The 13453-nt window shown below is 32.5% G+C and overlaps 2 protein-coding genes across 2 annotated transcripts in view; both read left to right on the top strand.

Annotated features, from left to right (window-relative positions):
- Positions 1-183: 183 nt before the first annotated feature.
- On the top strand, positions 184-3882 carry LOC133178717 (heat shock 70 kDa protein 12B-like). Its single transcript, XM_061313430.1, has 4 exons — positions 184-357; positions 1779-1929; positions 3517-3767; positions 3874-3882. Exons 1-4 carry the CDS (start codon positions 196-198, stop codon positions 3880-3882), a joined length of 573 nt encoding a protein of 190 aa, XP_061169414.1. The 5' UTR covers positions 184-195.
- The window catches only part of LOC133178530 (heat shock 70 kDa protein 12A-like), a 74387-nt gene continuing 64709 nt past the window's right edge, over positions 3776-13453 (top strand). The window contains exon 1 of the mRNA XM_061313225.1: positions 3776-4587. Within this exon, the coding sequence (XP_061169209.1) occupies positions 3900-4565 (666 nt within the window). The 5' untranslated portion in view covers positions 3776-3899 and the 3' untranslated portion in view covers positions 4566-4587. The remainder of the gene's footprint in view (positions 4588-13453) is intronic.

Raw genomic sequence — 13453 nt, 5'->3', positions numbered from 1 at the left:
TTTGTGCAACAAAGCTTCACCTTTCAGTTCATTTTATACTCTATGCATCCTTTAAATTGTTGTATCATACTCAGGTGACCGTTAAAGCCCTTGGGCCTCTTGTTCCATATGTAATTTTATAAATATTTCATTTTCAGCATCTCACCAGACGAACCACAATTGATGATATTCTTGGGAGAACATTACCTGCAATAGATGTTTTTTTCCAATTCAATCAAGTACCTGAAAAACCACTTTTTGAAAACTTTGGGAGATAGATTGCCCGATGCATCAATTGAAGATGTGTTGTTCGTTCTGACGGTACCTGCAATTTGGAGAGACTCGGCAAAGGAAATCATGAGAGAGGCAGCAATAAATGTTATTACATTTATCTAATTATAAATATTTTTGTAGTATATGGTAACGATATTAGTAAATGAAAAGGGCCTATAGTTTTCCCAATCTGAAGAATGAATTTCTTGATTGATACTAAATGACCAAAGCATTAAAGTTATTTTCTTTTAAAGCAACATGTAATGCGAATTCAAGTAAGTTAAGGTCATGCTCTGGATGAGGCCAATCAAGGAGGTCAATTTTTTATTGATAAAAATATATTTTGGTTTAAAACACTTTTAAAAAATGTTCAAAAGAAAAGAGCGGTCGAGAGGAATTAGGTAAGCCTTGTGGCCTATAAACCTTAAGTATTCTTAAAAACAAGATTTTAGTGTCTTGGTTTTTTGGTAATGTTTTGTCTTTTTTACGAACTAAAAGCTCCTTCTGAAGACAAATATATCGTGTTTAAAGTATACAACCCTTCAAACTTTTGTAAATGTGATTGCCAAACATATAAACGAATGAGGGTTATTCAATAGCAATATATCTTCTTTTTTTTTATTTCGTGGAGGCTATTTTTAGGGATATTTTGAGGTTCCTTAGTCTGGATCCCTAGTTCATCAAGAGCTGCGGAGTATACAAAGCATAACAGGGAACCAGTTCTCCAACTAAAATTTCCCTGCTGATTTTTAAATATATAGTTTTCATAAGGAGAAGGTTGTATATCTTTAACAATCCACGAAAATTGACCCTATAAAATGAGATCTGTCCCAATTATAAAATAAAAGATTCCGAAATGTTTTTAAATTTCAAGATCAGTCATGCAAGCTAACAAAAATATGTAAAAGTGAGTATTGCAACTGCTTACAATAATTTTTTATCATTTTTTATACCTGTACACGCTATGATATTTCAATTGGAATTCCACATTTTTCTGTGTAAGATTTGAAGCATATTGAAACGCACCATTTAGCTATGTTCATTTACAATGTTCATCTTTATTAAAGGCCTAAAACTGCAACGCCGATGTGAAAAAATATGGTTGGTCATTAATTTAGTATATGTACTTGTTAAATTAAGCCTTTTGGATGCTTTTTAGATGTATTGTAACTGTAACACTCAGTGATATGAATCAAGCGGCAATGTCAACCATTAATGATATACATTTGTAATTCATATAATTAAGTTTTGCATCTGCAACGCGTTACTATTCTTTTTACGCGTTATATCAATAATAGTTGAAACATTTGTATTTGATGAGACTTGCTCGGAACGCGAATTTGACATGCATATCCGTATGATAATGTAAACCAATTAATGCAGAAAATTTATTTTCAGTACTAGTGAGCATTGATAGGTTCAAACTTGGGCATTTGGTATCATATATTAAGAAAACTAAACAATCATGAAAACCAAAGAAATGACTCTAAGGGATTTGAAATTTTGTTATACTTTTTACTCAATAGGCAGGGATTCCTTCAAGAAGAATAACCCTAGCTTTAGAACCAGAAGCGGCTTCTATTTTGTGTCAAAATATCCCCATTGAAAAGTTGCCCAGTGGAAAAGGATTCACCATTTCTCAAGCAGGGACCCAGTACCTCATTGCTGATATCGGAGGTATAGTTATATAACATTACATGTAGTTAATCCATCCAATTCTTGTCCATGTTTATAATAAAGTTGATCTATAGAAAAATTGTTATGTCATTAAAAGTTCAAGTATTGATATAAGAACAGACAAATCTTACGTTTGTCGTAGTTCATTCTTTTTTAATGTAGAGACCCTTTTGTAAGCTTTTTAAACAGATAATTGTGTTCATTTTTGTCAGGGGTGTAAAGTTTACCAAGCTATATGAAACGTGCTACACATATTGAAATTCTATGTAGAACATCTGAATGAAATATATGGAGATAACGAACATTATTCAAGCTCAAAAGTCCATTAATCAATACAAAATAGGAGCAGAGCAAACACGGACCTCCAAACATCAGAGGTGGGATCAGGTGCCATGGAGGAGTGAGCATCCCCTGCCGACCGGTCACACCCGCCGTGTGCTCCTTGTCATGATCGGGAAATAACGGGAAAATCCGTCGACAATTCAGTGTGTAAATAATGGCCTAACAATTAGTATGAAAAACGTCAGTCAGCATTTGACTCAATGATAAATTGTATTTGCTGACAAGGTCATTGTATCGACCATAGAACTTACGAAATGATGACTTTAGACGAGACAGCTGATATTCTTGTTTCATCAACTTATTTGTCAATAATTTACCTCGTTTTAGAAATTGTACATACGTTTAGCATGCTCTTGCGTATCGAATCAACTGAGAGATATATACCCCGTATGCAGTTGATGAAGGTATATTGCTGCATAAGTAAGGGAAGTTGACGATTGAAAAGTTAAAGTCATCGCGTTTATCATAAAGCTTGGTTGTTAGATTACCATTAACGTCTTTTTCAAGTAAAATATTCAACTATAAAACAGATGTGTCAGACTCTGTGGTATCTTTTATCTCAAGTTCACAAGGATATATCTTATCGACATAAGAATGGAAATAGCCATTGTTAATTGACAATACGTCGTCGATATATCTAAATGTCGAGTTGAACGCCACAGCAAGTGTTTTCTTCTTTTCACGTACAAGATTTTGGACAAATTCTGCTTCATATGAATACAGAAAAGGTCTGCTAATAACGGGGCGCAATTGGTACCCATGGGAATTCCAATAGATTGTTGGAAGACCTGGTCTCCGAAAACTACATAGATATTGTCAATCAGAAACTCAAGCATCTTTTTAATGTCAACTTCAGAGTACTTGTGTGAACAATCAGAATGTTTTTTAACAAAATAATTTTGCAAATGACCAATGACAAGGTGCGTATATTTACGAGTTCCATTTTTATTGAAAAAGCAGCTGTCAATGATATCAAAAAGCCTGGACTTTAATTTATCGTGGGGAATGGTTGTGTACAAAGTTGAAAAGTAAGTTTTTAAGCTGTTGATTTTGGTAAAATCTTGTGATTTCAAATTTTCCAAAAGTTCCTTGGAATTTTTAAGTATCCACATCTGATTTACACCACTTTTCGAATATATTGTTGCACAGTACTCTTGAAGTTTCTCCTTCACCACTGTTAATATCTTAGTGAAAAGTAAAATTACAGATATGTTTTTTTATTGTGTGTATATGTTATCCTTTAAGGTGGAACGGGTGATTTTACTGTCCACGAGAAACAAGAAAACGGCACTCTGAAAGAAATAAGCAAGGCAAGTGGGGGTGCATATGGTGGTATCAATGTTGACAGGAAGTTCTTTCAATTTCTTCAAAAGGTTATTGGTGCAAGAGCATTGCAACAGCTAAAGGACAAGGAGATAGGCGACTATTTAGATTTACTTCGTGATTTCGAAAATAAAAAGAGAACCGTTAATTTTGATGAAGAAAAGTCATACGTTGTAAGGCTGAGTGCATCTTTAAATCAATTTGCAAAGAAGAACAATCCGCATTTTCAAGAACAAATTAAGGATTTGGGGCTTAAAGGAACTGCTGTCTTCTTAAAAGATAAACTAAAATTTGACGGAATTATTATGAAAGGTTTCTTTGAAGATACAATCAATGATATATTAGATCATATAAAAACACTTCTGGAGAAATATCCAAACGTAAATCACATTCTCCTAGTTGGTGGTTATGGTGAATGCTTTCTTCTACAAGAAGCAATACGAAGAAAATTTCGGAATAAGACATTGATTGTTCCACAGGACTGTGGACTTGCAGTAGTTAAAGGTGCTGTCTTATTTGGGCATAACCCCGAGACAATATCTGAAAGAATCTTGAGATATTCGTATTTTTCAAATACAAGAAGAAAATTTGACCCTTGCATTCATGACATTAAAAGAAGAGAAGTTTCTGATTTTGGTGATGAAACCTGTAAAGGCACCGTAACAAAAATTATCACAGCTGGAACAACCATTGTGTCTAAAGGATTAGAGATCGAAAAGGGAATGTCTGCGCTGCGAAAAGACAGTAAACATATATCATACAAGATTTATTATTCAGAGGAAAATGACCTTCTGTACAATGACTCTGAAGACTGCAAACCTTTTGGAACAATCCGAGTACCATTGGCAGGTGATGAGGAAAAAAAGAAAAGATGCAAAGTTGTTTTTACTTTTGGTCTCACTTCTATTCAGCTGAAGGTGAGGAATTCAGCAGGCGAGGAGGTTGAAAGGTCATTTGATCTTCTCGAATGATAGATGGTCTGAGACATTTCAGGTCACGATCTAGTGAATGAGTATAGATAGCCTTTTAGTACCTGATCCATTATGACATTATAATCAATCTCAACTTATTTTCCCGTACTTTATAGCCACCATTAAATTATATGTGTATTTTATGACATTCAATTTGAATTCATTTGAAATGCAATATTGATACATATATTCAATCTGATATTATTTAATAGAAGACTTCAAGAACATACAAATTACCATTTTCTGAGAAACTGTAGGGAATCTAGATACTTTAAATGGAAAAAAATCTCAAATTTACAGCTGATTTTTGTTCTTTTTCATCGACATTGACAGTTTAAAAAACATTATCATGATGTGTGTTCCTAAATATTAGGCCTGATACACCTTATTCAGATATGATATAGTTATAAGGTATCATTAAAAAATCATTTCACAAGTCTCATATTCATTTTTTATGATTTCTTAACCGAAGATTCGAGGACATATAGTATTAGTCTTTCTGTCTGTTTGTCCGCAAAAAAAACCCTAACCCTGACCAAAACAATTGAGCGGTAAGCGCTAGGCTTTCATGTGTGATAATACATTTCTTTGGGAACCAACAGGTTTGCCCTCTTGACCTTAGAAAAAAGAACTTGTTTTGAAAATAAAACTTTAACCTTGGCTATAATTTCTGAACTGTTGGTCCTAGGCCTCTCATATTACAAAAGTGTATTTCTTGTGACATGACTTTTCTATGGATTTCTATGGATTTCAACATTTTCTTTTTCCATTTTGAAATTGTTGTTGGTGTTTCAACTTTTGAAAATCTTTATCATTGTCAAAATTTCTGAACGGCTAGTAATAAACTTTCATATTTCACATATTTATTCCTTAAGACAACTACCTTTCTGGTTATATTCTTTTTGCCTTTTAAAATTGACAGTGGAGGTTCACCTACTTTCGAAAATCTGCCATACGTGAGCATAAGTGTTCACAAACACTTTTTTAAATTTCCATCTTTTATTCGTAAGTAGGTCTATGTTTAAAAAAAAAACATTTTTTTGTCCTGAAGTTTTTATCAATGATTAAAATCCTCTCTATGTATAGGAATTGCAAGTTAAGTTCAGAAAAAATCTTATTGAATACTATATATGATTCTATTTGTCCCTCTTCTGTTACATCACTCTCAAAGGAGGATTTGGAAATAACAGCAGCACAGGGGATGCTTAAATAAAACGAAACATTGATTGGTTTTTCCTACATTTCTACTGTGGCTTTACCTTTCAAATTTGATCTCAGTAGAATTAACGTTATCAATTCGTTCTTATTTCAAAATGGCCCCACGAAATCTTATCGGGTGCTATACGCGTCTTTCAAAACAAACTTTAAAGGATTTTACCATTAACATTGCTACTTAGACAGAGGTCATAAGAAAGATCTAGAAGTTTTTTTTTTTTTTTTTTTTTTTTTTTTTTTTTGTTTTTTTTTTTTTTTTTTTGTTTTTTGTTTTTTTTTTTTTTTTTTTTTGTTTTGTTTTTTTTTTTTTTCAGAAAATCAGATTATCCATTTATTCATTTAAAATAGATACTTTTTGAGTTTAAATATTATTTAAATGGACGAATTTCACGACTTGGAAAAATAAATATGAAAAGGTTCTGAATTGGAAAACTAAGAGAAATAGATAAAATAAAATTATTGCTACAGTGTCAGTGGAATAGATTGTTAACATATTTAAAAATGATAGCTGTAATTTACAACCAGCAAAAATTTGAATGAAAGAGGGCCAAATGGACGTATTTCAGAAGTACTACTGTATAAGTTGAATTATTAGCGATACGCCAATTTAGCAATTTATCCCCAAAATTGATATACATTTTTAGCGAGAAGTATTTTCAAGGATTTTATAATGGCCAAAAAAATAGCTTTAATCATCGATATGGAATAAATTGTAAGCAATATTCAATTTAAGCGATATCAAAACCCTCGCTAATAATGCCAAAGTTAAATCCTCGCTAACAATTCTGCTTATACGGTATATCTTGACCTTGAAAATAGAATATTATATTTTGCCAAAACGGTTTCAAAACTTTTTTTATAACAATTTATGAGTATATGAAATCTCTAATCCAAATTTGATATTGTTTAACATTAATTAAGAAATATATTTTTTAAATATTTCCTTGCAATTCTAATTATTGTATGACACATTCGATTTGAAAGCAATGTTTTCGATCCAAAAGCATTTTTGCATGAATGTGTTTATTCATTATGATGGATAATTCTGTATCCTAATGATTTTAAGATTTCTATATTAGTATAAAATCAAAATGAACACTTAATTATTTTTTTATTTTCTTTTCTTATTTTTATTTTATTCTGTTCATTATTTTTATGTTATCGCTTTTCAAAAGAATGTAGTTGTATGTTCTCTTTGTGGTTTTATAAAAGTACATAGGAACAAGCTAAACCTTGTTATTAGAAGTTCTCCTTAACTATAAAGTAGCAACGAGAGTGTAGATTTGTTTTTCGGGGTCAAGTACAAAAGAAAGACGAAAATAGTCCCATCCACATAATCTGCGGTAAATCGGTTTGATTATTAACAAATGTACATTTATGACTTCAAAATACACAGTAAAAGTAATGATAACCTGTCAACCTGTCAACCAGATTAAAGCACGTTTATTAACAAATGTACTGGCCAAGATTAAGTTTGGGACGCTACAAAATAATAACTAGCCGCAGTACTCTTCTACTAAAATCCTTGGTCCTTTGGTAATAGAGAAAACATGAGATCCATCGTGGTCTCAATAATATTTATTATATTGCATAATGCAGTTTTCATTTAAACAGGTACAATTGATATTGGTTGGTGGGATCTAACTTATAGGCTACTATTATAAAGAGGGGGTGTACAATGGTGGTAGTAGGCTGATCTCCACGGTTAATAACATTGAAATAGGTGTCCAGTGTGTTGTTGGGAGATAATTGCTAAAAGTGTAATATAAACTTTAAAAAAATATACCAAGCCAGGTGAATTTTATGAGGAAATGCAAAATGATAAAAATCAACCTATGTGATTTTTCCCATTTTGCTTTTCCTCATAAAATTCACCTGGCTTGGTATATTTTTTAAAAAGTTTATATTACACTTTAATCACCAAGCTAACATATTCTGAAATTTATTTTCATCTGCAAACCTTTACTGGGTGTGATTTTCCATATTTGTAATTTTGTTGAAGTATTAACTAATGTTTTCCAAGTGTCATTTCTTTTATGGAAGAAAATACAACATGTTATTGAGTAAATGTAATATCAGTTCACTCTGTGCTCCTTTAGAAACATTTTTGAAGAAAAAAATGAAGATTAAACAATTTTTCCATGACTATTTAAGTTGTGTACCTTTGGGGGGAAATATGGCAGTTTTCATTCTCCAAGTCTAAGGAGAAAAGATTCAAAGAATTATCCCCTTATCTAAAACTGTGACATGATATTAAGTCTCCTCCAAAGAAAAAAATTGTTTGTATCATCTGTCCTTAATATGCATCTATAAAGATGACAGACAGGATGTAAACAAGTTGCATGTAAGCAGGTGATTCAAAGTGTTACAGCTAATCTACACACGTAGAACTGCTACGATAATGACAGTTAACTCAAGAAATACATGCAGATTCAAGATGAAGGGTAACTAATTCATGGTATGTAAAAATAAATACAAGCTTTAACATTCCTGACCAATGTTGGCACAACGTTTTGACACACATGAAATAGTATTACAAGTAAAGTCCACCCGCCCTACTATTATTACACAGTAAACCATAGTGAAATTTTAGACGTATGACAGGTCCTTAAAGTACTTTTATGACTTCGAAATACACAGTAATAGTAATGTGAACCTGTCGACCTGTCAACCTTTCAACCAGAGATAAGGGCACATTTATTAACAGATGTACTTTTATGACTTCGAAATACACAGTAATAGTGATGTCAACTTGTCGACCTGTCAACCTGTCGACTTGTCAGATATAATACTACATTTATTAACAAATGTAGTTTTATGATTAGCCATGATATCGAAATACAAGGACTTATAGTATAGTTTCTATACTGCAAATGACCTCAAATTTCAGAAAAGTTGTCAAAATAAATGACATAAACAGGTCGATTCTCAAGTGTTTGGAATGTGTATATTGATTAAACTTACATTGATCATGTTGATCGATGGAGAAACTAAAAAAACAAATCTTATTGATAATAATTTGGAACCTTTAGGTGATCTATGACTGAAGTCCATTTCAAAGTACTAAAGATCTGTCCTTGACCAATTTTCTTCTTCATGATGAATACCAAAAATTTCGAAGACTCCATATTTAGAATTATCGTAACCTTGTTTTCGTTTTTGACATAATTCCCTTCCTGAAGAATTATTTGACCAATCTTTCATAGAAGTTACATAAATGTGCATGTATTGGGATAAAAACCAACAATTTTCCTCTTGATGCTCCATATAATCTACATTGTCTGGATTAATGATCATATAAATGTCTACATAATGGGTCCTAAGTTACTGTAAATCTACTTTGATCAATCTGCCATAGATGAAATTAGTTTGGATCGAACATTTTCTGGACGAATGGTCAGGTAAAAGAATGGGTCAAATTATAAGTTAACAGATATTTTATTCAATTTTTAAATAACCACCCTAATGCATACATGATTTATACTGATTGCTTCCATATGCTGCATATTATTTCGAATATGGTTAAAAGCAAACCAATGGCACTTCCAGAGGTAGAGAGAGAGGGAAGAAAGCATGGTTTGGTAAACATTAACATGTTTGAAATTAAAGACAGAACGCCAATCATACCCTATTCTAAAATCACAACCCTCGTGGAAACATTTTGTTAAGTTCAAGCACAAAAATAAATTATATACGATGTAACAATCTTGGGATCGATAACATCTTATATTTATAAAAAAAAAAACAACCAGCATATTTCGTTCTAAGTAGAGCTCATGCAGCTCTCCCAACCTTGAGAATAGTGTGTATTTGGTCTGTTATGTAATCTATCAAAGAAATTTTTTTTTTGCACATGAATGGATTTTTATTCTTTTGAAATTGTATATCCACAGTTTTTGAAAATGAGTTTTTGTTTATATTATATAAGCATTAGTGATTTCAAATCGCTTGCGATCTCTTGACCCCCGATTGAGTTTTTATAAAATAGAAATATACAATGATTTTTTTCTATTAATTTCTAAATAAACTTTTCATACATAAACTATACTACATGTAAATGTAAGTAACTATAGGTTGATATCTAAATAAAGTACTCATACTTTGTAAGATTTATCTTCTGATCACTGTTATGAAATTTTGCTTTAACAATAATGGAAATAATTTTTCGAGAGCACGCCATTAAAATGCACGCAAGTTCAGCATACAATCTGTAGCAAAATACATGTATGTCAGAAATGACCTATTGTAAATTAATAATTGGAGTAATAGTAATTTATGCGAGTAAGAGTTATTTCTCTTATCAGACAATGAACTTTTTGATTTATTACGACACTTTGACAAAACTATCTATTGTACTCTGTCTTGATTCTGTGGTTTATTACAAGTCTTTACTCTGAAACATGTTTGCTATTAACGAGCAATAGCTCTTTCTATTATAAATTTTATAACAATGATATATTGAGAAATAGTAGTTTCAATACACTACAATGAACGAATATGATCGAATTATATCGAAATTTGTAAAAAAGAATTGAAATAATCTAAATATAACAGAATATTTTTTTTTAGTTGCATGTTAAGACCAGAAACTCTAAACGTACTTTTTACGATATTCTTTTACGAATTAATAGTCGCCCGCGTGGCGCAGTGGTTAGAACGTCTGTAGGAGTTGATCCTTACGTCGCGGGTTCGAATCCTACTGCGGGACGTGTAGACCGGTCCTTTGGATGAGACCGTATAAACCGAGGTCCCGTGTCACAGTAGGTGCTGGCACGAAAAAGATCCCTCACTGCTCAATGGCCCTAAGTGCCTAGCATAGATCAAAATTTGTAGCCCTCCACCGGCAAGTGGTGGCGTCTCCATATGAGTGAAAAATTATCGAGAGGGACGTTAAACAACAAACAAACAAACAAGCAAACGAATTAATAATTTATACTGAATTTATGTACAATATTTCTCAGTTGCGAAAATTAGTTGTTCCGGGATAAATTTCAAATGAAATGTGATGATAACAAACAGTAATCATGTTCAAAGTCCAATTCAACAACACAAATTGTGAGCGGAGCAAATGCAAAGCTCTGAAAAAGAGAGGTGAGATCAGGTGCTATGAAAAAGTGGACACCCCCTTTCGACCGGTCGCACCTACCGTGTGCTCTGTCATGTTCGGGTGAACAAAAAAAAAAAAAAAAAAAAAAATAAACAGTAGAAGATAATGGGGTAACAATTCGTATGACACATTTGATCATTAAACTCAACGACAGACTGCATCTGCAAACAAGGTCATTGTATCGAGCATAGTATTTGCGAAATATTGACTTTAAATAACTTTGTTGATGTCCTTGAGCAGTGTATCATTAACTTGTTTACAGGTAAAGCCAAGTCCGCTTTAGAAATTGTTTGTACGTAGAATATTGTCTTACGTATCGACTCAATAAGAGGATATAAACCCAATACATGTATAGAGGTGATAATGGTACATCTACATCATTGGAGGAAGCTGACGATTGAAAAGATGACGTAATCAAGTTTTTCAAAGAACTTATGTGTTTGTTTGCCCATAATGCCTTTTCTAGTAAAACATCCAAATATGAAATAGATGTGGCAGCTTTTAAGTGTCATATTTGTATTTCAATGGGATATATCAAATCAACGTATGACTGAAAATGAATATTGTTAATTGAGAAACGTTGTTGATGTATCTAAATGTCAAATTAAAGGCCACAGCAAGAGACTTTTTCTTTTCATATAGAACCTTGAGAATAAATTCTGCTTAATAATAAAACGAAAACAGGTCAGCTAATAACGGGACACAATATGGAAATTCGTTAGATTGTTGGAAGACTTGGTCTCCAAGGATTACATAGATGTTTTCACTGAGAAACTCAAGCATCTTTTCATATCAACTTCACAGTACTTGTGTGTAGTATCAGAATGTTTTTTTTAAATAAAATAGGCATGCAGATGACAAAATATAAGGTATGTAAATCTAAGTGTTCCATTTTATAAAAGAAACATTTGTCTAAGATGCCTAGTTTTGAGGAATGGCTGGAAAGTGGTGAAAAGTCGTACGTTTTATAATGCTATTCATTTTGGTAAATTTTTTTGAACTCAATTGCCTAAAAGTTCCTTAGATTTTTTAAGTATCCACATCAGATAAACAGTACTCCTCGAATGTGTAGTTTTACGGTAATGCGGAAGTTCCTCTTTAACAGTTGTTAAAATCTTCGTAAAGAGGTAAAGTAAGAGACTTGGTAGAAAATTTACTAGAAACCGCTATATACCTTTTTTTAGGATTATAATGAAGTTTGGAATCTAATAGAGGTATGATATTATTTAAACTGACATATGGTTTTGAAGAACTTTGGAAAAGGAACTATACGTTCGATTACCTATAGGAGAAATAAATCCAAGTTCCTCAAAGATGTAATAATGCAATTTTTATAGTAGAAGAACGCCTTTGTAATCCAAAACATCACAGGATACTCTTTTTTTTTCTTTTGCAGAATTTATTGAAATAGATAACATGCGGCCCGAGAAGAAATCTTCATATATCTCTACCTCAAACTTTACAGTATTTCATTTTTTACAAATTGTTGGTTTTATACGAAAACCGGTCATCTGAATACTGCATGCAATTATATGACGTATATTTAATATCCCGTACGATCATGACAAGGAGCACACGGCGAGTGTGACCGGTCGGCAGGGGATGCTCACTCCTTCATGGCATCTGATCCCACCTCCGATGTCTTAGAGGTCCCTATTTGCTTTGCTCCTATTTTGTAATGTTTAATGGACTTTTGAGCTCGAATATTGTTCGTTATCTCCACATATTTCATAATCCGAGGGACACCAACCTTACTCTTTGAGTCTGTGTCACTTACGAGGACTGTTCGGAAATTATTGAGACATTGTGTTTATTCTTCTTTTTAATGAACGCCTTTTGATGAAAATGGCATATACCTTTGACAAACACTTAGAATTGATAAAAGCAAGTCATATTTTACAAATATTTTATTTCTTCTAGTTAATGGTATATTAATGTGTCAATGGTACGGGTACCCAGAGCAGTCAAGAAATCAGATATTAAAAATATGAAATACCTACGTTCAAACTCCCGGTGAAACCATAGTAAGAGCGAAAATAATTCAAATCGTGTATGTAATTTTTCAATTTTATTTTGACTTCATTTTGTGCAAGTTTGTTAGAGTTTTGATCAGAAATACGGATATCATAAATAAAACAGCACGGTATAAAATCTGATTACGACGACAAAATGGATTTTGACGTCAAGGCGGCGCAGCGAGCCAATATGATTAAAATCAGATCCTTTGATCCGCTCACATAAATCGCTACACAAGGATCTGAAGAAACCCCATTCAGGGTCATCTCCCGATGACCTTTCAATTATCCAATCAAACGTTTGCCTTGCAAGAATTTAGAAGTATCTCGGAATTCAGTTACAGAAGTGAAAGCCCCGATGACAAAGGAACGGAAAATTGTGACCTGGTTTCTGTAGCCTGTCAAAAGAACGACCACAGGTCTCTGTACAGAAATATATTTAGTACTTGCTTTTGTTTTGTTCGAAATGATAAGATCTTCTCCACAGCTACTTTCACTTCTACATTCATTTTCCCGAATGTCGCTTAAGTACGATCTCTCTGATTGGTCAA

This window comes from Saccostrea echinata, unplaced genomic scaffold, assembly GCF_033153115.1.
Source record: "Saccostrea echinata isolate AGI-Se365-2 ecotype Australia unplaced genomic scaffold, CSIRO_AGI_Sech_v1 ptg000003l, whole genome shotgun sequence".
NCBI lineage: Eukaryota > Metazoa > Mollusca > Bivalvia > Ostreida > Ostreidae > Saccostrea > Saccostrea echinata.
This window is presented reverse-complemented; position numbering and strand designations above follow the sequence as displayed.

Bases quoted from the DNA above. Each gene is read 5' to 3' on its own strand.
- LOC133178717 (XM_061313430.1), top strand. From the start codon at position 196: ATGTTTTTTTCCAATTCAATCAAGTACCTGAAAAACCACTTTTTGAAA. The intron at 358-1,778 runs GTTATTACATTT...TTTACTCAATAG, and splicing joins TGAGAGAGGCAGCAATAAAT to GCAGGGATTCCTTCAAGAAG. The intron at 1,930-3,516 runs GTATAGTTATAT...TTATCCTTTAAG, and splicing joins CCTCATTGCTGATATCGGAG to GTGGAACGGGTGATTTTACT.